Consider the following 27,592-nt stretch of genomic DNA (forward strand, 5'->3'; position numbering starts at 1 on the left):
GAGAGAGATCGATCGCTTCTGGCGCTCATGCCAGAACAAGTTGCTGGATGTCATGGCCCCTATCCAAGGTTCTTGATATGGTCGAGGACACCAGATCATTAGGCTCTCTTACTTCCCCTGAAGCCCTTTTGGGCTGAGCCCAATGAGCCATAATTTTTGTTGGAAATGCCAAATGTATGATTTCCACTGAGAAGCACCAGTCCCTTCTCATAAAGTTAGACCCGAAATTAGGGGAATTGGTGACTTCTGAGGCGGGGCTGATTGCGCAAGGGGGCCTCTTTGGGGATCATTTATTCTTGAGCTCAGGAAGTTTGTGTGCACATTTAAGTCTTTGGACAAGGCCCAGTATTTCATTAAGAGAATCTTCACCCCTCAGTTTTTCCCTGGAACTGGTTGACGGAGGGTGTTCGAAGGGCCGAATTCTCAATCAGGGCACATCCAGAGGTTCAGGGGTGTGAAGGGGCCGATGGCAAGATCCATGCACCTTGTACCTCACCAGAATCTATCCACGCCAATGAGGCTCGATGTGAAATTCCAGGAGAATTCACTCTTCCTCCACCTCTTAAGGTGAGTGTCCAAACTTCATCGGAGCTCTGAGTTGGGGGCAGGTTAGCAACGTTTTTTCACAATTGGTAAGCGCTCAGTTCTAACGCTTGGGTCTTAGCGATCGCCAGAGGGTTCCACATCAAATTCTACTGCTCGCCATTCCAGCCACACAGGCCCATACCCCTCTCCTTTTCTCCATCCCATTCCTCTCTGGTAGATGCATAGGTCGAGCAACTTTTAGAGAAAGGCACGTTAATCAGTCCCAGGGGTTTCCTCAGCAGACTTTTCTTGGTAAATAAGAGGGATGGTGGTGAACACCCTGTCTTTAACCTTAAAGAATTTAATGAGTGGTTAGTCTTCCGCCACTTCAAGATGGAGGGGATACTTCTCCTCAGGGATTTGCTGCAGACAAACGATTGGATGGTGCGCCCCAATCTGAATTATGCTTACCTCATGATCCTCATCTTTCCCCTTCATTTGTGTTTTGTATAATTCCAATGGCGCTCGCAAGTCTTCGAGTTTTCGACTCTTCCTTCTGTTCTGTCCTCTGCACCCTTGTGTTTCATCAACATTCTGAAACCTGAGGTATTGGACTTATCGTCTATCTGGGCGATATTCTCCTCATGCACCAGTGCCCCAAGAGACTAATGCTCCACCTGGAACTGGCCATCAGTCTATTGGAGTTCCTCAGGTTTGTTATCAACGAACATAAATTGGTCACATCTCTGACCCAATCCCTACAATCCCTGGGCTTCGTAATGGATTCGATCCAGGCTACCTTGAGCCTCCCATCCCGGAATCTTACCAGGATCGAACACGAACTCAGGAGGACCATGTCCAAAACTACCACGTCCCTCAGACAGATAGCCCGGGTAGTTAATCCTCCGTACTAGCCATCTTCCCAAGACCAGTGCACTACCATGCCCTTCAGCACCTCAAAATTTCCCATCTCCACCATGGCCTGACCTACTCCCAGACAATTCCCTTCCTTCCTTCCCTCAGATGGTGAATTGTCCACATGGAGGCTTGGAATGGTCGGGTCATCTTAGGCTCTCAGCAAGATCTTGTGATAGAGTCAGAGGCTAGCGGCATAGACTGGGGGCATGCTCTAGAGATTTCTCCACAGGAGGAATATAGTCATCCACAGAACAATCGCTTCATATCAATTGCTTAGAGTTCATGGTGGGGGTCGTTCTCTGTAAAGTGTTGGACTAAGGGCAGGGCCCAGTGTTGTGCCCTCCTCAAAATGGACAATGTGCTGGAGTTCGCTACATCACTCATCTGGAGGAACCTAATCGAAAACTCAATCGACCTGGCCAAGAGCTTCTGGACACACTGTCTGTAGCGACAGATGTCAGTGATGGCAGAGCATTTTCTGGGGAAATCCAATCATGTGGCTGACTGGCAATCATGGCATCTGCACGATGTAATTCTTTGGAAGTTAGAGCCATCTGTATTCCAGAGTTTGCAGAACAGGTGGGGCCCATTCTCAGTTGACCTTTTTGCGTCTCCTCTGGCCCTCACCAACTGAGCAGGTACTATAGTTGTAGGCAGGACTCCAACACAATAGCAACGTATGCGTTACTGCAAGATTGGAATATGGAGAACAACTATGCTTTTTCCCCCCTTTTCCATGATTATGAGGCTATCCACTCAGGTCCTGAGACAACAAGCGAACCTTGTGGTCATCACCCTGATTTGGAGATCTGAAGTCTGGTTTGCAGTTCTGATGGAACTTTCCTGGGATTTTACAATCTGCCTACCCCTATTTCTGGATCTCCTCAAGGATCCCCTGGTGAACCTCATCTCTGGTACCGGAGGCTAGCTCCAGCTCATGGTCTGGGGATTACTGAGAACTCTGAAAAGTCCTAGGTCTTTCTCAGGACGCTGCCCTGTTACTCTCCAAAGCTTGGGCAGATAGCACAACCGAGTGATTTTTAATTTCTTGGCTTCCTTGGCCTCTGAGGATTGGGCTGATAGATCCATCAACACCTTCAGTTAGGCAATCTCAGCAGGTCATTCTCCAGTGAATGCCACCCGGTGGGGGAACACCCTCTGGTGTGCAAACTTCACCAGGGTATCAGACTCTCTCTTTCTCCGGAACTGCTATACTTTAGTTTGTGGGACGTGAATAAAGTTAGGAACCTTTTCAAATTCTGGACCTCTAACAAATATCTGTCTCGGAAACAGATGTCCGCAAAAGTAGCAATGTTACTATGCCTGGTCTCTTGCCATAGAGGTTCGGACGTCAGAGCCCTGGATGTAACAGGTAGAGTATTTACCCCAGATGTGGTTACTTGTCATATCTCTAGGAGAAAGAAGTCAAATTCCAATATGGTTTCATACCCAATGCAAGCTTTGTGTGGTAAGAGCCATTTAGGGTTATGAAGCTATGACAGAAGACCTCTGCCCCCCCTTTTAGAGGAGCACTTACTAAGCCTCACAAGGCGGTATCGTCTCCCACCATTTCCAGATGGGACAGGTGGGCCAAGCAGGAAGCTGGCATAGCTACAAAACAAAATTGGGACAAATCCAGTCAGGGGGTGTAGGAGGCTGGACTGGCTTGTAGTGAGTACCAAGGGGTACTTACACCTTGCACCAGGCCCAGGTATCCCTTATTAGTGTAGAGGGGTGTCTAGCAGCTTAGGCTGGTAGAAAAGGTAGCTTAGCAGAGCAGCTTAGGCTGAACTAGGAGACGAGTGAAGCTCCTACAGTACCACTAGTGCCATATGCACAATATCATAAGAAAACGTCGTGAAGAGTCGTGCAGAGGTGTTTCCATGCAGAAAGACCGCAAACAAGCCTTGCTAGCTGCAAGGCTCGCGGTTAGGGTTTTTGGATGCTGCTGTGGCCCAGGAGGGACCAGGATGTCGCCAATTGCGTGAGGAGACAGAGGGGGCGTCCAGCAAGACAAAGAGCCCACTCAGAAGCAAGCAGCACCCGCAGAAGTGCCGAAACAGGCACTACGAAGTGGAGTGAACTGGAGCTCACCCGAAGTCACAAAGGAGGATCCCACGATGCCGGAGGACAACTCAGGAGGTCGTGCACTGCAGGTTAGAGTGGCGGGGACCCAGGCTTGGCTGTGCACAAAGGAAATCCTGGAAGAGTGCACAGGAGCCGGAGTAGCTGCAAAACACGCGGTTCCCAGCAATGCAGTCTAGCGTGGGGAGGCAAGGACTTACCTCCACCAAACTTGGACTGAAGAGTCACTGGACTGTGGGAGTCACTTGGACAGAGTTGCTGAGCTCAAGGGACCTTGCTCGTTGTGGTGAGAGGAGACCCAGAGGACCGGTGATGCAGTTCTTTGGTGCCTGCGGTTGCAGGGGGAAGATTCCGTCGACCCACGTGAGATTTCTTCGGAGCTTCTAGTGCAGAGAGGAGGCAGACTACCCCCACAGCATGCACCACCAGGAAAACAGATGAGAAGGCGGCAGGATCAGCGTTACAAGGTCGCAGTAGTCGTCTCTGCTACTTTGTTGCAGTTTTGCAGGCTTCCAGCGCGGTCAGCAGTCGATTCCTTGGCAGAAGGTGAAGAGAGAGATGCAGAGGAACTCTGATGAGCTTTTGCATTCGTTATCTAAGGAATTCCCCAAAGCAGAGACCCTAAATAGCCAGAAAAGAGGGTTTGGCAACTTAGGAGAGAGGATAGGCTAGCAACACCTGAAGGAGCCTATCAGAAGGAGTCTCTGACGTCACCTGCTGGCACTGGCCACTCAGAGCAGTCCAGTGTGCCAGCAGCACCTCTGTTTCCAAGATGGCAGAGGTCTGGAGCACACTGGAGGAGCTCTGGGCACCTCCCAGGGGAGGTGCAGGTCAGGGGAGTGGTCACTCCCCTTTCCTTTGTCCAGTTTCGCGCCAGAGTAGGGTTGAGGGATCCCTGAACCGGTGCAGACTGGCTTATGCAGAGATGGGCACCATCTGTGCCCATCAAAATATTTCCAGAGGCTGGGGGAGGCTACTCCTCCCCAGCCCTGACACCTTTTTCCAAAGGGAGAGGGTGTAACACCCTCTCTCTGAGGAAGTCCTTTGTTCTGCCTTCCTGGGCCATGCCTGGCTGGACCCCAGGAGGGCAGAAACCTGTCTGAGGGGTTGGCAGCAGCAGCAGCTGCAGTGAAACCCCGGGAAAGGTAGTTTGGCAGTACCCGGGTCTGAGCTAGAGACTCGGGGGATCATGGAATTGTCTCCCCAATGCCAGAATGGCATTGGGGTGACAATTCCATGATGTTAGACATGTTACATGGCCATGTTCGGAGTTACCATTGTGACGCTATACATATGTCGTGACATATGTATAGTGCACGCGTGTAATGGTGTCCCCGCACTCACAAAGTCCGGGGAATTTGCCCTGAACAATGTGGGAGCACCTTGGCTAGTGCCAGGGTGACCACACACTAAGTAACTTAGCACCCAACCTTTACCAGGTAAAGGTTAGACATATAGGTGACTTATAAGTTACTTAAGTGCAGTGGTAAATGGCTGTGAAATAACGTGGACGTTATTTCACTCAGGCTGCACTGGCAGGCCTGTGTAAGAATTGTCAGATCTCCCTTATGGGTGGCACAAGAAATGCTGCAGCCCATAGGGATCTCCTGGAACCCCAATACCCTGGATACCTCAGTACCATATACTAGGGAATTATAAGGGTGTTCCAGTATGCCAATGTAAATTGGTGAAATTGGTCACTAGCCTGTTAGTGACAATTTGGAAAGAAATGAGAGAGCATAACCACTGAGGTTCTGGATAGCAGAGCCTCAGTGAGACAGTTAGTCATAACACAGGTAACACATACAGGGCACACTTATGAGCACTGGGGCCCTGGCTACCAGGGTCCCAGTGACACATACAACAAAAACAACATATTGTAGGAGGCTGGACTGGCTTGTAGTGAGTACCAAGGGGTACTTGCACCTTGCACCAGGCCCAGTTATCCCTTATTAGTGTATAGGGTGTCTAGCAGCTTAGGCTGATAGATAATGGTAGCTTAGCAGAGCAGCTTAGGCTGAACTAGGAGACGTGTGAAGCTACTACAGTACCACTTAGTGTCATATGCACAATATCATAAGAAAACACAATACACAGTTATACTAAAAATAAAGGTACTTTATTTTTATGACAATATGCCAAAGTATCTTAGAGTGTACCCTCAGTGAGAGGATAGGAAATATACACAAGATATATATACACAATAGAAAAAATATGCAGTATAGTCTTAGAAAACAGTGCAAACAATGTATAGTTACAATAGGATGCAATGGGGAAACATAGGGATAGGGGCAACACAAACCATATACTCCAAAAGTGGAATGCGAACCACGAATGGACCCCAAACCTATGTGACCTTGTAGAGGGTCGCTGGGACTATTAGAAAATAGTGAGAGTTAGAAAAATAACCCTCCCCAAGACCCTGAAAAGTGAGTGCAAAGTGCACTAAAGTTCCCCTAAGGACAAAGAAGTCGTGTTAGAGGAATAATGCAGGAAAGACACAAACCAGCAATGCAACAACTGTGGATTTCCAATCTAGGGTACCTGTGGAACAAGGGGACCAAGTCCAAAAGTCACAAGCAAGTCGGAGATGGGCAGATGCCCAGGAAATGCCAGCTGCGGGTGCAAAGAAGCTTCGACTGGACAGAAGAAGCTGAGGTTTCTGCAGGAACGAAAAGGGCTAGAGACTTCCCCTTTGGTGGACGGATCCCTCTCGCCTTGGAGAGTCGTGCAGAAGTGTTTTCCCGCCGAAAGAACGCCAACAAGCCTTGCTAGCTGCAAATCGTGCGGTTAGCGTTTTTGGACGCTGCTGGGGCCCAGGAGGGACCAGGAGGTCGCAAATTGGACCTGAAGAGAGAGGGGACGTCGAGCAAGACAAAGAGCCCTCACTGAAGCAGGTAGCACCCGGAGAAGTGCCAGAAACAGGCACTACGAGGATGCGTGAAACGGTGCTCGCCGAAGTTGCACAAAGGAGTCCCACGTCGCCGGAGACCAACTTAGAAAGTCGTGCAATGCAGGTTAGAGTGCCGTGGACCCAGGCTTGGCTGTGCACAAAGGATTTCCGCCGGACGTGCACAGGGGCCGGAGTAGCTGCAAAGTCGCGGTTCCCAGCAATGCAGCCCAGCGAGGTGAGGCAAGGACTTACCTCCACCAAACTTGGGCTGAAGAGTCACTGGACTGTGGGGGTCACTTGGACAGAGTCGCTGGATTCGAGGGACCTCGCTCGTCGTGCTGAGAGGAGACCCAGGGGACCGGTAATGCAGCTTTTTGGTGCCTGCGGTTGCAGGGGGAAGATTCCGTCGACCCACGGGAGATTTCTTCGGAGCTTCTGGTGCAGAGAGGAGGCAGACTACCCCCACAGCATGCACAAGCAGGAAAACAGTCGAGAAGGCGGCAGGATCAGCGTTACAGAGTTGCAGTAGTCGTCTTTGCTACTATGTTGCAGGTTTGCAGGCTTCCAGCGCGGTCAGCAGTCGATTCCTTATCAGAAGGTGAAGAGAGAGATGCAGAGGAACTCGGATGAGCTCTTGCATTCGTTATCTAAAGAATCCCCAGAGACAGAGACACTAAATAGCCAGAAAAGAGGGTTTGGCTACCTAGGAGAGAGGATAGGCTACTAACACCTGAAGGAGCCTATCAGCAGGAGTCTCTGACGTCACCTGGTGGCACTGGCCACTCAGAGCAGTCCAGTGTGCCAGCAGCACCTCTGTTTCCAAGATGGCAGAGGTCTGGAGCACACTGGAGGAGCTCTGGACACCTCCCAGGGGAGGTGCAGGTCAGGGGAGTGGTCACTCCCCTTTCCTTTGTCCAGTTTCGCGCCAGAGCAGGGCTAAGGGGTCCCTGAACCGGTGTAGACTGGCTTATGCAGAATTGGGCACATCTGTGCCCAAGAAAGCATTTGCAGAGGCTGGGGGAGGCTACTCCTCCCCTGCCTTCACACCATTTTCCAAAGGGAGAGGGTGTCACACCCTCTCTGAGAGGAAGTTCTTTGTTCTGCCATCCTGGGCCAGGCCTGGCTGGACCCCAGGAGGGCAGATGCCTGTCTGAGGGGTTGGCAGCAGCAGCAGCTGCAGTGAAACCCCAGGAAGGGCAGTTTGGCAGTACCAGGGTCTGTGCTACAGACCACTGGGATCATGGGATTGTGCCAACTATGCCAGGTTGGCATAGAGGGGGCAATTCCATGATCATAGACATGTTACATGGCCATATTCGGAGTTACCATTGTGAAGCTACATATAGGTAGTGACCTATATGTAGTGCACGCGTGTAATGGTGTCCCCGCACTCACAAAGTTCAGGGAATTGGCTCTGAACAATGTGGGGGCACCTTGGCTAGTGCCAGGGTGCCCTCACACTAAGTAACTTCGCACCTAACCTTTACCAGGTAAAGGTTAGACATATAGGTGACTTATAAGTTACTTAAGTGCAGTGTAAAATGGCTGTGAAATAACGTGGACGTTATTTCACTCAGGCTGCAGTGGCAGGCCTGTGTAAGAATTGTCAGAGCTCCCTATGGGTGGCAAAAGAAATGCTGCAGCCCATAGGGATCTCCTGGAACCCCAATACCCTGGGTACCTCAGTACCATATACTAGGGAATTATAAGGGTGTTCCAGTAAGCCAATGTAAATTGGTAAAAATGGTCACTAGCCTGTTAGTGACAATTTGGAACGAAATGAGAGAGCATAACCACTGAGGTTCTGATTAGCAGAGCCTCAGTGAGACAGTCACTACACAGGTAACACATTCAGGCACACTTATGAGCACTTGGGCCCTGGGTTACCAGGGTCCCAGTGACACATACAACTAAAACAACATATATACAGTGAAAAATGGGGGTAACATGCCAGGCAAGATGGTACTTTCCTACACATATATACAGTGAAATATGGGGGTAACATGCCAGGCAAGATGGTACTTTCCTACAGGGGGACCATGGCCTCCAAAGCCTTTTCATAGGGGGCTCATCTATGGGACATTCTTAATGCAGCAAATTGGTCCTCAGACTCTACCTTTAAACTGTTTTATTTTAAGCCAGACCACAACATTACATCATTGGTAGTGGAAAAGCTTTAAACCAGCCTAATCTTCGCCTTTGGTCCTGACATAGAATTAAACATTTCCTAGCTATTGTAACAAGTTATTGGGGATACATATTGCACGGTTAAGTCTTCAACAATGTTGTTTCCTTGCATTCTGATTACCTGCAGATGGTTTGTTCTGTGTGGATTCTTCTTAAGGATCAAATCTCACGGTGATATACTTTCATAGGAATGGATTTCGGCAAACAAGATTAACTTGAGCAGTGAGCGGGTGTGTTTGCAGGAAGAAAGGGGGGAGAGATTTTCTACAAAGGACCTTATACCTGCATTTGGGGAAGCCAATTGAATTGTTTGTTCCTTTTTTTCCCCGATGTCTCATGGGAAAATTAGTTTTTTATATGGTGTTCTATAATAGTTGCTGGAATAAAAGTGAAGACAGAACAGCCTAATCCTCATCTCCATAGAATTGAAACTTTCTGTTTCAATTGCTAGGAAATTTTTCATTGTGCCAGTGCCCATCTATTAGTGAAAATACATGTGGAAACAGATAACATCTGTTGTCACAATAAAAGCTGGTAACATCTGCTCTCATAATTAGCATCCATTGCAAAGGAGAAAATAGCTTCTTTGAAGTGCATGCAGCATAGTAAAACATAGCTACAAATGGCAAGAGGTTCAACAAGGACAACAGGGAAAAATAAAAAGGGTAGTAACCCAATCACAGCTCTATCAGTGGAAGGACAGCAAACAAGCTGAAGCAGTCAGTTCTTGGTCCATGCTCCAGCAGAAAGAAGAGGAAGTTAAGCTAGCATGTGTTGGCCAATGGGAAGGCAACAAATAAGAGTGCCAATAAAGTCACCAAATGTTAAGCAACAGGCGGGCTGCAAGCCTCATGTTGTATACAATATCTCTTGCAAGCAAGAGTGCATGCAGCACATGTGCTGTTGCAATCAAGACATAAAAATGGAGCACACTTAGCTGGAACAGGCCCGTTGGTGGCAGCTGTGGTAAGTAAAATGGTATGTTGCGTGCTTGCGGGTGAGAGTGCAGTGTGTGCGCATTGAAAGCATGTGCTGGGTGTATGTGTGCCAAAAAGAAGGACAATACATGGAGGGTGAAGTGTTCCACAGCACACACGGGGTGTCTGTTTGCTGGCCGTCTGTGTGTGTTTGCAAATAGCACACCATGGCACAATACAGAAAGGGTACAGTACTAAGCATTGCACCCAGAGTGATTGTATCTGCTGAATGTATGTGCACAATGTGTGTTCTGTATATACACTGGGTGCAGGTGTGGCTGCAATGGAACATTGCATGGAGGACCCTGGGTTGCATTTTGAAACGTCCAGGCCTCCTCGGTGAAGACATGAAGAGCAGAGGAATTCCCCCAGGCACTTTTGTGTATTGCTGTATTCCTGTGAGCTGGGATGGACAGACTGGAGGAAGGGAGAGACTTGCCCTGTACACTTCAAAAAGGGTGCTCTTTGATTCAGTGATAAATCACAAGGAAAGGGCCTGTACATATCACTGGAAGAAGGAATCCTAGATACAGAGAAAGGAATCCTAGAGAGTGTGGCTTGGAGCCCGGGATTAAACATTTGATGCACTTATCACTATGGCTGACATCTAGGTGTAGAGTCTAGTCACTCCTATGGCCTGTGTTATGGGACTATCAGCTTCATAGTCTCTTATGCTGTGACAGACAGCCTTTCAAGAGGAAGAAAGAGAGAAAGACTTCACTTCAACAGAAGCAGAAAGACAACATAAAACTTAAAAGATCCTAAGTCACATTTTGTGTCTTGAAATAGAATATAAGAAGGGGAGGTTGAGACCCCAAAATATGTCAAATGCCAAACAGCCAGACAGACTGTGTGAGGACAGGAAGCTGTGCAAGACTTCTACCTGTGACAAGGACTGTGGGCCAGGCCTCCTAGTCTCCCTGCTGGGTGAAGGGAAATCACCCATGGAAATCAAGACCACCTAGCCTGGAGCACCTGTCTGTTTGCCAAGACCAGTGTGCCCTTTGAGGAAGAGAAGAGCATTGGAGGGAGCAAGGTGCAGTAGGGAGTCCTACCTAGTGGGCTTCCGGTGTGTACTGATCGGGTCGTTGCCCGTGTACAGGAGTAAACACACGACCCGGGTATGGCAGGAGAGGTCCTCCATGGACTAAGCCGTGTATCGAGTGCTGTGCAGGGAGCGCCAAGCCCATACCACCTTATGTGGTGACCCCACATGCATGAGTGGGCTACTGTTAAAGTTACTGTGCCAACTCACTTGTGTGAGCCTTAGCGGCGACCCCTTATGCCCAGAGGGGCCATCTTGGTATAGGTGATTGCATAGAAGAGGTATATGTGTTGCCAGTGGGTACTGCAGCAAGCCGGTATGCCAGGAGGGGCTGCCAGTACAGAGTTTTGCCATGTTTGTGCCGCCACCCAGGAAAACAAACTGCATGCGGGTCAAAATTGGGCACCGAGACCTGCCCGCTGACAGACCCAGTGGACTTCAGAGGATGCCAAGAGAGCGTCACTCTGCCTCTGTGACCCGGTCACGAAGATCAACCCCCTCACATTGTGTGGTCAGAAGCTGAACTTACTGCTCCAACACAAGCCTGAACCACCTCTGATCTGTATTGATGCAAGCAGCACTGCTCAGGGGACAGCCTGCCAGGTGTTGCTGTGTTGCTCATGAGCAGCCTGACTCCACTGAGCAGGGTAAGAGCATCCCGTGCTACTGGAAGCAGGTAAGACTCGGGCCCCAGGGGGCTCGCTGCTGACAGTGTTGCAACACCTTAGACATATTTTTTTTTACTATTTCCTAGGAGTCAAAGGAGCCTCTTGTGTAAGGCCTGCTAGGGAGCAATTCTTGGATGCAGTCACCAGTGAATGGGGAATAACCCCAACCATGTTGCAAGGAAGAGGGTGGGACTGGAATTTGCCAGATAAACAGTAGAGCCCCTCAAGAGTATTGTGTTTTTGGTTACGAATGTCGTATACTTATTTAAATTTGTAGAGTTAGAAATACAATACTTTTTTCATATAAAAAGTAAGTATTTAACTCAACACTGATTTATTGACATTGATGAGTGCACTTTGAGTTATAAGTCATGGTCACTTACCTGTATCTACGTTCCACCTCGCCCCTCCCCTCCACCCCACTCCAAAAAATAAAAAAAAAGAACTTTTGACTTATTGTCCTCGGTTAAGCCTGAGAGGCAGAAGGAGCACTAGGCCCAGTTGCTCAGTATCCACAGTATCAATAGTAGGTAGGGCCCTCGGGCTGTGCAGGACCTAGAAGCCTGTATTTTTACATTCTTTTTCTTCCTGCCCTAATTAATTGTCACTTTAGGTAGGAGGTAGAGTGTAGCCACTACCCTCACTGAGAGAGCTACTAGACCCTCTGCTCTTCCTGATATGTATAACTTTAATATCATGCCTTTTGTATGTGGCTAAGGCTCGTTCTTTCTGAACCACTTAAATCCTGCTGAGGAGAAGCTTAAATAGGACATCCTGCAAGAGATGAACATGCCATCCATGACTGGAGGAGCACCCCCCCCCTCTTTTCTATTGAGTGGATATATTCAGTCGAATTGGCTAGGCCTGTGCGGTAGTACTGGATTTTTTTAACCAGTAAACCAGTCTGTATTTTTCCATCATCCAAGAACTAGTTGCACACCATTACATCTGTGAAAAGCTTGGTGGGCTTGGACATGATTTGAGGCAGTCAGGGTTAGGGAAATTACCTTGGGAACTTAAGGAATATTATTGTGAAAAGTAATGTATATATTGAACTATCTGTCTGGCAAACCAACTTCATGCATTGCTAAGCAATAACATGCTACAAATCCCAGTTGTATATTAAACAAATGCTAAACTGGATAATACAATACAATAGGCCAAGCAAGTGACCTAGTGCTAGGTTTCTAAGTGGCACAATGTAATCCTACATTCACATGGCACACAGTAGTATGTATGTATGTGCACGAGGCTGGTAGTGTGCCATTTCAGCATTATATTATGTGCTTGGCTTATGTCATTGGAACTCACAAAGGCTGGCGAGGAAAGCCCTAGTGATCAGGCCGAGCAACAGTACTGTACTAATCTTGGGTTTGCAAGAAGAACTAGCAGGGGTCAAATGCGAAACAGAAATTACAATTCTGCTTAGTGTAAACTAGTAGGTAGCATTAAAAGCTGATGAATACCTGGCAGCAAGTAACAGTATCAAGCAGCCAAAAGCCCAAAGGATAATATAGTAATGTTTATCATTAACACAGTTGGCTAAAAAACGAAATAGGCTCTTAATGGACACTTAAGACATTTTCCAGTGCTTTCAAGAAGTATGAAGCATGGCTGACCCTGCCTGGAAGTCTTGTTGATTCACTCATCACAAAACAATGTTCAGAAATCTGTGTTAAAATGATCCAGTCTGACACCTCTTCTTGAGGGCTGACCTGGGACCACTAGTGTTGAACTTTTCTGCATTTTAAAAGTCCAGTATGTATTTGGATATTCCCACACCCTATCATGGTGAAAATCCCAACCCTTAGGCCTGAAGCCCAGCATGATATAGAGAGTAAGAAGGCTTTTGCTCAGTTTAAGAAGTGTCATGGGATGGAGGACGCATTTCTTTTTGCTGATGCAGGGAAGTAAGCTAACCAGTCCCAGGATGCTTGTTTCCGGTCCAGGGAGAACCTGGCCTGGCAGTTCGGGCTGGGCTGTTCCCATGAGGAAAAGGGTCAAGACTGATTTGCATATGGCTGGGTTCAAACTGGGGTGACATGGTGAGCAAAATAATGGATGGATTAAACCCAGATCTGTGACTGGGGGTGAATGTTTGATTGGTTCCGCATTCCGTACATCCAGTTACGCTATCCCACAGCGTTTGTGTTTTGCTTTGTGTTGCCCCTGTACCTATGTGCTCCTATTGCAATCTATTGTGACTATACATTGCTTGCATTACATCCTTTTGCTATTACTGCATATTTTTGGTATTGTGTACATATATCTTGTGTATATTTGGCATCCTCATACTGAGGGTACTCACTGAGATACTTTTGGCATATTGTCATAAAAATAAAGTACCTTAATTTTTAGTATATCTGTGTATTGTGTTTTCTTATGGTATTGTGCATATGAAAGGCCGCAAACAAGCCTTGCTAGCTGCAAGGGTCGCAGTTAGGGTTTTTGGATGCTGCTGTGGCCCAGGAGGGACCAGGATGTCGCCAATTGCGTGAGGAGACAGAGGGGGTGTCCAGCAAGACAAAGAGCCCACTCAGAAGCAAGCAGCACCCGCAGAAGTGCCGGAACAGGCACTACGAAGAAGAGTGAACCAGAGCTCACCCAAAGTCACAAAAGAATGTCCCACGACGCCGGAGGACCCAGGCTTGGCTGTGAACAAAGGAAATCCTGGAAGAGTGCACAGGAGCCAGAGCAGCTGCAAATCACGCGGTACCCAGCAATGCAGTCTAGCGTGGGGAGGCAAGGACTTACCTCCACCAAACTTGGACTGAAGAGTCACTGGACTGTGGGAGTCACTTGGACAGAGTTGCTGAGTTCCAGGGACCACGCTCGTCGTGCTGAGAGGGGACCCAGAGGACCGGTGATGCAGTTCTTTGGTGCCTGCGGTTGCAGGGGGAAGATTCCGTCGACCCACGGGAGATTTCTTTGGAGATTCTAGTGCAGAGAGGAGGCAGACTACCCCCACAGCATACACCACCAGGAAAACTGTTGAGAAAGCCGGCAGGATGAAGCGATACAAGGTTGCTAGTAGTCGTCTTGCTACTTTGTTGCGGTTTTGCAGGCGTCCTGAGCAGTCAGCGGTCGATCCTTTGGTAGAAGGTGAAGAGGGAGATGCAGAGGAACTCTGGTGAGCTCTTGCATTCGTCATCTGAAGAATTCCCCAAAGCAGCAACCCTAAATAGCCAGAAAAGGAGGTTTGGCTACCAAGGAAGGAGGATTGGCTACCAAGAGAGGTAAGAGCCTATCAGAAGGAGCCTCTGACGTCACCTGCTTGCACTGGCCACTCAGAGCAGTCCAGTGTGCCACAAACACCTCTGTTTCCAAGATGGCAGAGGTCTGGGACACACTGGAGGAGCTCTGGGCACCTCCCCTGGGAGGTGCAGGTGAGGGGAGTGGTCACTCCCCTTTCCTTTGTCCAGTTTCGCGCCAGAGCAGGGCTGGGGGATCCCTGAACCGGTGTAGACTGGCTTATGCAGAGATGGGCACCATCTGTGCCCATCAAAGCATTTCCAGAGGCTGGGGGAGGCTACTCCTCCCCAGCCTTCACACCTATTTCCAAAGGGAGAGGGTGTTACACCCTCTCTCAGAGGAAGTCCTTTGTTCTGCCTTCCTGGGTCAGGGCTGCCTGGACCCCAGGAGGGCAGAAACCTGTCTGAGGTGTTGGCAGCAGCTGCAGTGGAAACCCCAGAAAGGCAGTTTGGCAGTACCCGGGTTCTGTGCTAGAGACCTGGGGGATCATGGAATTGTGCCCCCAATGCCAGAATGGCATTGGGGTGACAATTCCATGATCTTAGACATGTTACATGGCCATGTTCGGAGTTACCACTGTGACTCTGTACATAGGCAATGACCTATGTACATTGCACACGTGTAATGGTGTCCCAGTGTAGGAGGCTGGACTGGCTTGTAGTGAGTACCAAGGGGTACTTGCACCTTGCACCAGGCCCAGTTATCCCTTATTAGTGTATAGGGTGTCTAGCAGCTTAGGCTGATAGATAATGGTAGCTTAGCAGAGCAGCTTAGGCTGAACTAGGAGACGTGTGAAGCTACTACAGTACCACTTAGTGTCATATGCACAATATCATAAGAAAACACAATACACAGTTATACTAAAAATAAAGGTACTTTATTTTTATGACAATATGCCAAAGTATCTTAGAGTGTACCCTCAGTGAGAGGATATGAAATATACACAAGATATATATACACAACAGCAAAAATATGCAGTATAGTCTTAGAAAACAGTGCAAACAATGTATAATTACAATAGGATGCAATGGGGAAACATAGGAATAGGGGCAACACAAACCATATACTCCAAAAGTGGAATGCGAACCAGGAATGGACCCCAAACCTATGTGACCTTGTAGAGGGTCGCTGGGACTATTAGAAAATAGTCAGAGTTAGAAAAATAACCCTCCCCAAGACCCTGAAAAGTGAGTGCAAAGTGCACTAAAGTTCCCCTAAGGACAAAGAAGTCGTGTTAGAGGAATAATGCAGGAAAGACACAAACCAACAATGCAACAACGCTGAATTTCCAAAAGTCACAAGCAAGTCGGAGATGGGCATATGCCCAGGAAATGCCAGCTGTGGGTGCAAAGAAGCTTCTACTGGATATAAGAAGCTGAGGTTTCTGCAGGAACGAAAAGGGCTAGAGACTTCCCCTTTGGTGGACGGATCCCTCTCGCCGTGGAGAGTCGTGCAGAAGTGTTTTCCCGCCGAAAGAACACCAACAAGCCTTGCTAGCTGCAAATCGTGCGGTTAGCGTTTTTGGACGCTGCTGTGGCCCAGGAGGGACCAGGAGGTCGCAAATTGGACCAGGAGAGAGAGGGGATGTCGAGCAAGACAAGGAGCCCTCTCAGCAGCAGGTAGCACCCGGAGAAGTGCCAGAAACAGGCACTACGAGGATGCGTGAAACGGTGCTCACCCGAAGTTACACAAAGGAGTCCCACGTCGCCGGAGACCAACTTAGAAAGTCGTGCAATGCAGGTTGGTGTGCCGTGGACCCAGGCTTGGCTGTGCACAAAGGATTTCCGCCGGAAGTGCACAGGGGCCGGAGTAGCTGCAAAAGTCGCGGTTCCCAGCAATGCAGTCTAGCGAGGTGAGGCAAGGACTTACCTCCACCAAACTTGGACTGAAGAGTCACTGGACTGTGGGAGTCACTTGGACAGAGTTGCTGGATTCAAGGGACCTCGCTCGTCGTGCTGAGAGGAGACCCAAGGGACCGGTAATGCAGCTTTTTGGTGCCTGCGGTTGCAGGGGGAAGATTCCGTCGACCCACGGGAGATTTCTTCGGAGCTTCTAGTGCAGAGAGGAGGCAGACTACCCCCACAGCATGCACCACCAGGAAAACAGTCGAGAAGGCGTCAGGATCAGCGTTACAGAGTTGCAGTAGTCGTCTTTGCTACTATGTTGCAGTTTTGCAGGCTTCCAGCGCGGTCAGCAGTCGATTCCTTGGTAGAAGGTGAAGAGAGAGATGCAGAGGAACTCGGCTGAGCTCTTGCATTCGTTATCTAAAGTTTCCCCAGAGACAGAGACCCTAAATAGCCAGAAAAGAGGGTTTGGCTACTTAGGAGAGAGGATAGGCTACTAATACCTGAAGGAGCCTATCAGAAGGAGTCTCTGACGTCACCTGGTGGCACTGGCCACTCAGAGCAGTCCAGTGTGCCAGCAGCACCTCTGTTTCCAAGATGGCAGAGGTCTGGAGCACACTGGAGGAGCTCTGGACACCTCCCAGGGGAGGTGCAGGTCAGGGGAGTGTTCACTCCCCTTTCCTTTGTCCAGTTTCGCGCCAGAGCAGGGCTAAGGGGTCCCCTGAACCGGTGTAGACTGGCTTATGCAGAATTGGGCACATCTGTGCCCAACAAAGCATTTCCAGAGGCTGGGGGAGGCTACTCCTCCCCTGCCTTCACACCATTTTCCAAAGGGAGAGGGTGTCACACCCTCTCTCAGAGGAAGTTCTTTGTTCTGCCTTCCTGGGCCAGGCCTGGCTGGACCCCAGGAGGGCAGATGCCTGTCTGAGGGGTTGGCAGCAGCAGCAGCTGCAGTGAAACCCCAGGAAGGGCAGTTTGGCAGTACCAGGGTCTGTGCTACAGACCACTGGGATCATGGAATTGTGCCAACAATGCCAGGATGGCATAGAGGGGGCAATTCCATGATCTTAGACATGTTACATGGCCATATTCGGAGTTACCATTGTGAAGCTACATATAGGTAGTGACCTATATGTAGTGCACGCGTGTAATGGTGTCCCCGCATTCACAAAGTTCAGGGAATTGGCTCTGAACAATGTGGGGGCACCTTGGCTAGTGCCAGGGTGCCCTCACACTAAGTAACTTTGCACCTAACCTTTACCAGGTAAAGGTTAGACATATAGGTGACTTATAAGTTACTTAAGTGCAGTGTAAAATGGCTGTGAAATAACGTGGACGTTATTTCACTCAGGCTGCAGTGGGAGGCCTGTGTAAGAATTGTCAGAGCTCCCTATGGGTGGCAAAAGAAATGCTGCAGCCCATAGGGATCTCCTGGAACCCCAATACCCTGGGTACCTCAGTACCATATACTAGGGAATTATAAGGGTGTTCCAGTAAGCCAATGTAAATTGGTAAAATTGGTCACTAGCCTGTCAGTGACAATTTGAAATAAATGAGAGAGCATAACCACTGAGGTTCTGGTTAGCAGAGCCTCAGTGAGACAGTTAGGCACCACACAGGGAACACATACATATAGGCCACAAACTTATGACCACTGGGGTCCTGACTAGCAGAGTCCCAGTGACACATAACAAACATACTGAAAACATGGGGTTTTCACTATGAGCACTGGGCCCTGGCTAGCAGGATCCTAGTGAGACAGTGAAAATACCCTGACATACACTCACAAACAGGCCAAAAGTGGGGGTAACAAGGCTAGAAAGAGGCTACTTTCTCACACCCAGCACTCACAAAGTCCGGGGAGTTTGCCCTGAACGATGTGGGGGCACCTTGGCTAGTGCCAGGGTGCCCACACACTAAGTAACTTTGCACCCAACCTTCACCAGGTGAAGGTTAGACATATAGGTGACTTATAAGTTACTTAAGTGCAGTGGTAAATGGCTGTGAAATAACGTGGACTTTATTTCACTCAGGCTGCACTGACAGGCCTGTGTAAGAATTGTCAGAGCTCCCTATGGGTGGCAAAAGAAATGCTGCAGCCCATAGGGATCTCCTGGAACCCCAATGCCCTGAGTACCTCAGTACCATATACTAGGGAATTATATGGGTGTAACAGTATGCCAATGTGAATTGGTAAATTTAGTCACTTGCCTGTTAGTGACAAATTTGGAAAGCAGAGCGATCATACCCACTGAGGTTCTGGTTAGCAGAGCCTCAGTGAGACAGTTAGGCATCACACAGGGACACATACAGGGCACATACTTATGAGCACTGGGGCCCTGTCTGGCAGGGTCCCAGTGACACATAGACTAAAACAACATATATACAGTGAAATATGGGGGTAACATGCCAGGCAAGATGGTACTTTCCTACAGAGCTTAGCCAAAACATCTGATGTAAAGCGCCCTCTACTATTCTAGTCTCCATTGACGTATTTACTGGTCTGAGTATGCCCAGACATGGGTCATGTGCTCACTATGTGACTGGAACCAAGCTATACCCCGATTGATGAGCCCGATCATGGTCAAACTGATCTTGGGTTGATTGTGTTTGGGGTCAGTCAGGGCCTTACCTTGCAGTTCGGGGTGGACTATTCCTATTGGGGCAGAATCAAGACTGATTTGCATATGGCTGTGTTATGAGGTGGCATGGTGAGCAGAAAAACAATGGATTAGAATGCAACCCCTAGCTGTTGGTTGGACTTATTGCAAGCATTCTTCACATTGCGTTTTGTGTGTTTCGTGTACTAATGCACCTACCACTATTTATGAAGAGCTATTCATTTAGCTATTCGTGGCTCACAAACTAATATTTTTGCCAGTGAACTCAATACTGAAAGGCTGGGTGCTGCTTTAAGCAATGTGGCACACACAAACACACATGCTAATGCATATACAGACACACTCATGTACCTACGGAAACTCACAAGTACACACAACCTGTGTATTTTTGAAGGCATGTGTTCACCAGTTGGGTTATCTTGGCTTTGAGTAACACATGTTCATCTTTTCCGAGCTTAGTGTGACAAGGAGGTCAAACACTGGTTCCTGCTTCACACACACACATGTGCATCCACAGGTATGCGAATTATTACATATTCACAAATACATGCATACACTCGTGCACCCACACTCACATGCAGATTAGGATTCCTGTCGTTACTGGTAATCCCCCACAGTCTATCCTTACTACTTATCTTGTCCATTCATGTTTTTCATGATTGTTTCGTAGGAGTAAGTACCCAGCACCGATTAAATCCAAAAACAGTCTTTGATATTGTTTGCTTGTTCTTTTGCCTTATGTTTTTCTAAAGTACTTCTTTTTAATATTATTTTTTGATATTGCTTATTAATGCTTATGAATATTTAAAAAGACTTGGGAAAAGTTCACAGGAAAAAAGTATATGTACCATCCTTCCAAAGAATATGTTCAACACATGACATAACTGGAACAATACCGTTTTTACCTACCATTTTCAAGTTTGCAGTGCTGTGCTGTGCTCGTAAGAAAAGGAAAAGCACCTTTGGGGTGAAGTAAAACTTGCGGTATGCAGTGAGTTTTTAGTTTGATGAAATATCTCTGTTGACAAGCAGCTTTTTCCTTATTGTATCTGGAAACTAGTGTTTTAATGCTTAGTGAAACATACATCTATACGTCGGTTATTTCAATTATGCTGATTTTTCTACTGGAGACGACACATTTTTACCTAAAGAAAGAAGTGTGTGTCCAAGGCAATGTTTATAGTGCGGTTTTTACTCTAGCAAGACGCTTAATTAACCTTTTCCCAGTATGAACCTAAGTATCATTTGTTTGCTCGCTTTTTTGTTTCATCATTTTCTATACGGTCCTTGGATAATAGTTGAAACTGAGTTTTATTTTTTAGAAATGTAAAATAAATTGCATTCTTGTATCTAACTTTTGTTATTTTTATTCGGCAGTTTATTTATTTTGTCCAATGAGACTGTGAACATATGGAGTCATCTACTAGGTTTCTTCCTCTTCTTCAGCTTGGGATTGTATGACCTGATGTTTGTGTTACCATTAGCAAGTGCCTCTAAGGAGGATTTTGTCATCTGCTCCATCAGTCTGTTCTGTTTTCAGGTAAGCATTTTCTCTTTAATGTCGTGACAGGTGTTGTTTGAGACTATTTCTTAACCACCTCTGGGAGTATAGTAAGCGTATGAGTCTATTTTCCATACAGAATTGCAATACTACTTAAAAGACTCTAAATCTCATAGGAAGAGACGCAGTAAATAATGTGTGTTGACTCCATTCCCCTTTCATATATGAAAGCAGCAAATCTAAAAACTGACACCACAATTTGGTGAAATTAAAAGATGAGAGCTAGGATATTACTCATACCACTTGCTCCCGATTCCTGCCAATGCTTCTGTGCCTACAAATATTGTTTATAAAATAGCAGCAGACTGTTATCAACAGAAATTAGGTGCTTAATGCTCAATGGAGGAACTAGCACCTATCTTTCTCAATTACTTAAAACAATAACAACCAAAACAAGTTTGAGAGAGCATAAATCAATTAGGCAAGAATAAGCAAACTACAGTAAACACAAAGTGTGAAGTGTAGTGTAAAGGAAAATGACAGGCTTATTCACTGAAAGATTATTGCAAGGGCCGATTGCTCCCTTTGAGGACTAACACATAAGTAGACTCAGCACAACTTCAGTAATTGCATAAAGTTTAGGGTGCATTCACAGCGCTTTTGACAAAGTGTAAAAAAACAAAGGTTTTATAAACGAGCTCGGATGTAAAAAAAATCAGGTAAGCAACAGTGAAACAGAAAGCAGACAGAGCGCTATATCCTTAAACCAGAGACTATTGACTGACAAACGTTTGCCATAGTATGCTGTGATGCTAGCGGGCAGTCCAAAAATGTGCTTGAACTAATGGCTTGGGCCAACCGCACGATGTTGCCTCCAAGATTCTCATCTTAGCTGCTAGGGCCACAAACTTAACCAACAAAATGTTCAAAGTGGTATTGTCCTGGTTGAGGGCATTAACAATTGCCTAATTTGTTTCATTATGGCTGTAAGAGTACTTTCTGTCCCTCTAACAAGGCGGGGCGTCTGCAAACGATGTGTTGTAGGGGTTCATTGTACATACTGCAGCCTCTGCACATTCTAGATTCTGAAAGCCGATGCCACCTGGCCAGGTGTTTCAGAAACAGCCACTCCCTGATCTCGAGGGCCATAAACTTTAGTTTTTTTATATTTTGGGTACCTGCAAGCCTGATAATGTTGCTGATGCTTCGGCTGTAAGAGTTGATGACGGCCCACGCATAACTGCTCTTCGTTAGGATATCCATGTCAGCCTGACATGAGAGGAAGCACACTCGCTTTTTAATACTTAGCTTGAAGGCCGTTTGACTCGCATATGAAGCCCGTAGCTCTCCAGCATTCAGGCGACTACAACAGTCCTCGAGGTGCAGGAAGAGGGGTTGTCTGGCGTCACCTGAATTGAATTTCATTCCACAGAAGGGCCTCCAAGATTCCTCTGCCAAGAAGTTGACATCCACCATAACGAGCGTGACATTTTTTATAAAAGTGACAGGAGGGCCAGGGTCTTGATTTCTGTAGCCTCCATGTGCCTGGCGAATGAGTGCAATACATTTATTAAGTGCTGCAGTTCAACTCTTGTGTAACTAAGCCGAAAGTAATCTGCATTCAGCAAGTTGATGATGTGTTCGCCTCCGATTGCGGGCGATTGGATGTTTGTGTTGCTAGAGTGCTGGATAAATCAGAAATGTAAAGGCTAAGCCATGGGGCCAGCACACCTCCCTGTTTGACCCCCTGCAAGGTGGCGATTTTCCTGGATACGCAGCTTCCTTGCCCAGTTTGACACAAATCTATGTGTCAGTGTGTAATTGTATGATTGCCTCGAGGAGTTTCAGTGTGATGCCGTTCTTTAACTTTGTCCACAGAGCCGCCCTTGGAACACAGATGAACGCCTCGCTGAAGTCCATAAAGCAGCAATGCATGGAGGTCCAAGATGTTATGCCTGACTTCTCAACAAACCATATTTGATTCTCGGGATTAGGCCCTTTGACTCTACCCATTGTCACAGGTCCTCCAAGAGTAAGCTAGCAGAACATGTTGGTTCATTGTCCAGAAGCACTATCAGCCTGTAATTGCTGGGGTCAGATTTAAAGCCACCTTTGAAGATAGGTTGAATGATAGCACCACACTGAGAGTCCGGTATTCATGAACGCCTTCAGCTTTAATCAAATAGTGGCATGTGTTTGCTAGCCCAGAAGGAGATGTCCTGCTTAAAGAGGGTCTGAGGGAGACCAGGGGCCCCATCTGATCTGGCCTTCACCAGCACCAGATTTAGCAGGCACGTCAAGGAGGACAGGTCTTTCGTGAAGTGTAGGAAAGTACCATCTTGCCTGGCATGTTACCCCCATTTTTCACTGTACATATGTTGTTTTAGTTGTATGTGTCACTGGGACCCTGCCAGCCAGGGCCCCAGTGCTCATAAGTGTGCCTGAAAGTGTTACCTGTGTTATGACTAACTGTCTCACTGAGGCTCTGCTAACCAGAACCTCAGTGGTTATGCTCTCTCATTTCTTTCCAAATTGTCACTAACAGGCTAGTGACCAATTTTACCAATTCACATTGGCATACTGGAACACCCTTATAATTCCCTAGTATATGGCACTGAGGTACCCAGGGTATTGGGGTTCCAGGAGATCCCTATGGGCTGCAGCATTTCTTTTGCCACCCATAGGGAGCTCCGACAATTCTTACACAGGCCTGCCAGTGCAGCCTGAGTGAAATAACGTCCACGTTATTTCACAGCCATTTACCACTGCACTTAAGTAACTTATAAGTCACCTATATGTCTAACCTTTACCTGGTAAAGGTTAGGTGCAAAGTTACTTAGTGTGTGGGCACCCTGGCACTAGCCAAGGTGCCCCCACATTGTTCAGGGCAAATTCCCCGGACTTTGTGAGTGCGGGGACACCATTACACGCGTGCACTACACATAGGTCACTACCTATGTGTAGCTTCACAATGGTAACTCCGAATATGGCCATGCAACATGTGTAAGATCATGGAATTGCCCCCTCTATGCCATCCTGGCATTGTTGGCACAATCCCATGATCCCACGGGTCTGTAGCACAGACCCTGGTACTGCCAAACTGCCTTTTCAGGGGTTTCACTGCAGCTGCTGCTGCTGCCAACCCCTCAGACAAGTTTCTGCCCTCCTGGGGTCCAGCCAGGCTTGGCCCAGGATGGCAGAACAAAGGACTTCCTCAGAGAGAGGGTGTTACACCCTCTCCCTTTGGAAAAAGGTGTTAAGGCAGGGGAGGAGTAGCCTCCCCCAGCCTCTGGAAATGCTTTCATGGGCACAGATGGTGCCCATTTCTGCATAAGCCAGTCTACACTGGTTCAGGGACCCCTCAGCCCTGCTCTGGCGCGAAACTGGACAAAGGGAAGGGGAGTCACTACTCCCCTGACCTGCACCTCCCCTGGGAGGTGCCCAGAGCTCCTCCAGTGTGCACCAGACCTCTGCCATCTTGGAAACAGAGGGGCTGCTGGCACACTGGACTGCTCTGAGTGGCCAGGGCCAGCAGGTGACGTCAGAGACTCCTTCTGATAGGCTCCTTCAGGTGTTGCTAGCCTATCCTCTCTCCTAAGTAGCCAAACCCTCTTTTCTGGATATTTAGGGTCTCTGCTTTGGGGAATTCCTTAGATAACGAATGCAAGAGCTCATCAGAGTTCCTCTGCATCTCTCTCTTCACCTTCTGCCAAGGAATCGACTGCTGACCGCGCTGGAAGCCTGCAAAACTGCAACAAAGTAGCAAAGACGACTACTGCAACTCTGTAACGCTGATCCTGCCGCCTTCTCGACTGTTTTCCTGGTGATGCATGCTGTGGGGGTAGTCTGCCTCCTCTCTGCACTAGAAGCTCCGAAGAAATCTCCCGTGGGTCGACAGAATCTTCCCCCTGCTACCGCAGGGACCAAAGAACTGCATCACCGGTCCCCTGGGTCTCCTCTCAGCACGACGAGCGAGGTCCCTTGAATCCAGCAACTGTGTCCAAGTGACTCCCAGAGTCCAGTGACTCTTCAGTCCAAGTTTGGTGGAGGTAAGTCCTTGCCTCCCCACGCTAGACTGCATTGCTGGGAACCGCGTCTTTTGCAGCTACTCCGGCCTTTGTGCACTTCCAGCGGAAATCCTTTGTGCACAGCCAAGCCTGGGTCCACGGCACTCTAACCTGCATTGCACGACTTTCTAAGTTGTCCTCCGGCGGCGTGGGACTCCTTTGTGCAACTTCGGGTGAGCACCGTTTCACTCCTCTTCGTAGTGCCTGTTCCGGCACTTCTGCGGGTGCTGCCTGCTTCTGAGAGGGCTCCTTGTCTTGCTCGACACCCCCTCTGTCCCCAGACGCAATTGGCGACATCCTGGTCCCTCCTGGGCCACAGCAGCATCCAAAAACCCTAACCCCACGATTTGCAGCTAGCAAGGCTTGTTGGCGGTCTTTCTTCAGGAAAATACTTCAGCACGACTCTCCACGTCGTGGGGCATCCATCCTCCAAAGGGGAAGTTTCTAGCCCTTGTCGTTCCTGCAGAATCTTCAGCTTCTACTGTCCAGTAGCAGCTTCTTTGCACCCACAGCTGGCATTTCCTGGGCATTTGCCCATCTCCGACTTGCTTGTGACTTTTGGACTTGGTCCCCTTGTTCCACAGGTACCCTCCACTGGAAATCCATCGTTGTTGCATTGCTGGTTTGTGTCTTTCCTGCAGAATTCCCCTATCACGACTTCTATGTCCTTTGGGGAACTTTAGTGCACTTTGCACTCACTTTTCAGGGTCTTGGGGTGGGCTATTTTTCTAACCCTCACTGTTTTCTTACAGTCCCAGCGACCCTCTACAAGGTCACATAGGTTTGGGGTCCATTCGTGGTTCGCATTCCACTTTTGGAGTATATGGTTTGTGTTGCCCCTATCCCTATGTGTCCCCATTGCATCCTATTGTAACTATACATTGTTTGCACTGTTTCCTAAGACTATACTGCATATTTTTGGTATTGTGTACATATATCTTGTGTATGTTTGCTATCCTCATACTGAGGGTACTCACTGAGATACCTTTGGCATATTGTCATAAAAATAAAGTACCTTTATTTTTAGTATATCTGTGTATTGTGTTTTCTTATGATATTGTGCAAGTGACACTAGTGGTACTGTAGGAGCTTCACTCGTCTCCTAGTTCAGCCTAAGCTGCTCTGCTAAGCTACCATTATCTATCAGCCTAAGCTGCTAGACACCCTATACACTAATAAGGGATACCTGGGCCTGGTGCAAGGTGTAAGTACCCCTTAGCAGGCACGTCAAGGAGGACAGGTCTTTGGTGAAGGAAGAAGGACCTTCAGAGGGACAATAACTGGTAGGTCTGAGAGCCTCCATGGTGCTTACTGGACTGGGCTCACCCCCTTGCTGGATGGCGTAGAAATCTGAGCTTCCTGCAGAGTCACTGGTCATGAAGAACCTACAGAGAAAAGATGACCAATGTGATTGAGAGATGTTACCACTTCCAGATTTGCCTGGACCATTCACCTTCCTGTCTTTCAAAGCCCGAAAGTTCTGTTAGTTGCTCTTTTTACTCTCATACAAGAGTGTCATCCAGAACTGGTCCGTTTGTCTAGTCTTCTCAGCCCATACAGCTTGCTTAAGGCGTTTATTGAACGCAATCTCTAGCTCTTTATTGCCTGGATTTTTGCGAACTGCTCTGAGTGGTGGTCAGAGATTTCTTCGAGCTTACATTCGTAGTTTTAGGAGGGAGCAGTTTTGAATTGATCAAAGGTTCTGCATTAACTGCCCTTGTGTGTGAAAATTTCACAAGCAGCAGGGTAGTAAAATTGATCCACTCAGTAATTGGAGATGAGTTTTCAGTGGCGATCCTGTTTGTGATTTTTTGTGCATTCAGGTAGGAGTTTGCAGTGGGAGTCATCCCTCCATATAAGTCGCCTAAGAATATCATTAAAAGCTGTGACACTGGCCAGGTTGGTGTTTATTCTTGTTACTCGAGGGCGATGATCACTCTCGGAACGGGGTACTATGCTATAACTTTGCACCAAGTTGAACATCTCCACGTTACATATGGTATAATCAAGGTAGGACTATGGTTTTCACCTGATCTTGTCCAGTTGAGCAGGACATCCTATGGAAACCTCCCATTTAGGACTTTGAAACCCAAGTTGTTGAACTGGCTGACCTCTAATTCACCCAGCAGGTTTCGTAGACCTTCCTTAGGCCTTATTTGTTCTGTGATGTTCCACACATTATCAAGGGTCAGCTTTAGGGCTTCCTCATAGTTATCTGTAAAAAGGTTCACATAAAGTCCCCTGCGATGATACAATCTGTTGCGATATGCTCCCTACACTGTCCGCTTATGACTGACATAAGATGGTCTCAGTTTTTACCTTTTTACCCTCAAACAGGGGTTACTGTAAGTATTGATTAACAGGACGAGCGGTTAGCTGCTTGTAGCCAGTTCTCTTGCATATCTGTAGGTTCAGTCAAAACCTGAAGTTTTATGGAAATATACAGTGAAAGACTTCCTTTATGCCTGCCGTTCTTATGCTCTTTGGAGGCAGATTTGCTGAACTTAGGAAACCAGTGATGGGGTGGCCAAACTCACCCCAAAAGTCAAGAAGATCTGTAAACTGCCGTTTCTTGGAAAGGCCACAAATATTCCAGGAACAAGAGGGAAGAGCAAGGGTTCATGAGGGTGTGAGTGGGTACTTTACTTATTTACGTCAAGGAGCCCACAGACAAACATTATTTGCTTCTGCTGTTGGGCAGGTTCGAATTGTCCATTTATGAAAGACCTATAGCAACGAATACTCAGAGTACCTGATTTGTCAAGTGTAATACCTAGGCATTGGATGTTCTCTTGAAGGCCTACAGTGTGTAATAGACAGGAAAAAATAAGAAATATTTAATACCCACAAGGTTTGATCACTGCCTGAATATCAACTGAAGCAGTTTCTTATAGTAGAAGAAGGCAAGTTTCTGTCAATTTTATTCCAAGACGTAAAGGGAAAAGTGTGAAAGGTTCACGAGTTGAGCTCGCTGCTTCTTCATTTTCAGTCTTTCTCAATAAACCTACT

At 47.6% G+C, this 27,592-nt stretch overlaps 1 protein-coding gene across 8 annotated transcripts in view; it reads left to right on the plus strand.

Moving 5' to 3' along the window:
• PAQR3 (progestin and adipoQ receptor family member 3) overlaps positions 1–27,592 on the plus strand; it is a 906,524-nt gene that overhangs the window by 81,239 nt on the left and 797,693 nt on the right. For all 8 annotated transcript variants that reach the window (XM_069236804.1, XM_069236806.1, XM_069236807.1 and 5 more), the window contains one exon: positions 20,393–20,555. In XM_069236804.1, coding sequence (XP_069092905.1) covers positions 20,393–20,555 — 163 coding nt within the window. The remainder of the gene's footprint in view (positions 1–20,392; positions 20,556–27,592) is intronic.

This window comes from Pleurodeles waltl, chromosome 1_2, assembly GCF_031143425.1.
Source record: "Pleurodeles waltl isolate 20211129_DDA chromosome 1_2, aPleWal1.hap1.20221129, whole genome shotgun sequence".
NCBI lineage: Eukaryota > Metazoa > Chordata > Amphibia > Caudata > Salamandridae > Pleurodeles > Pleurodeles waltl.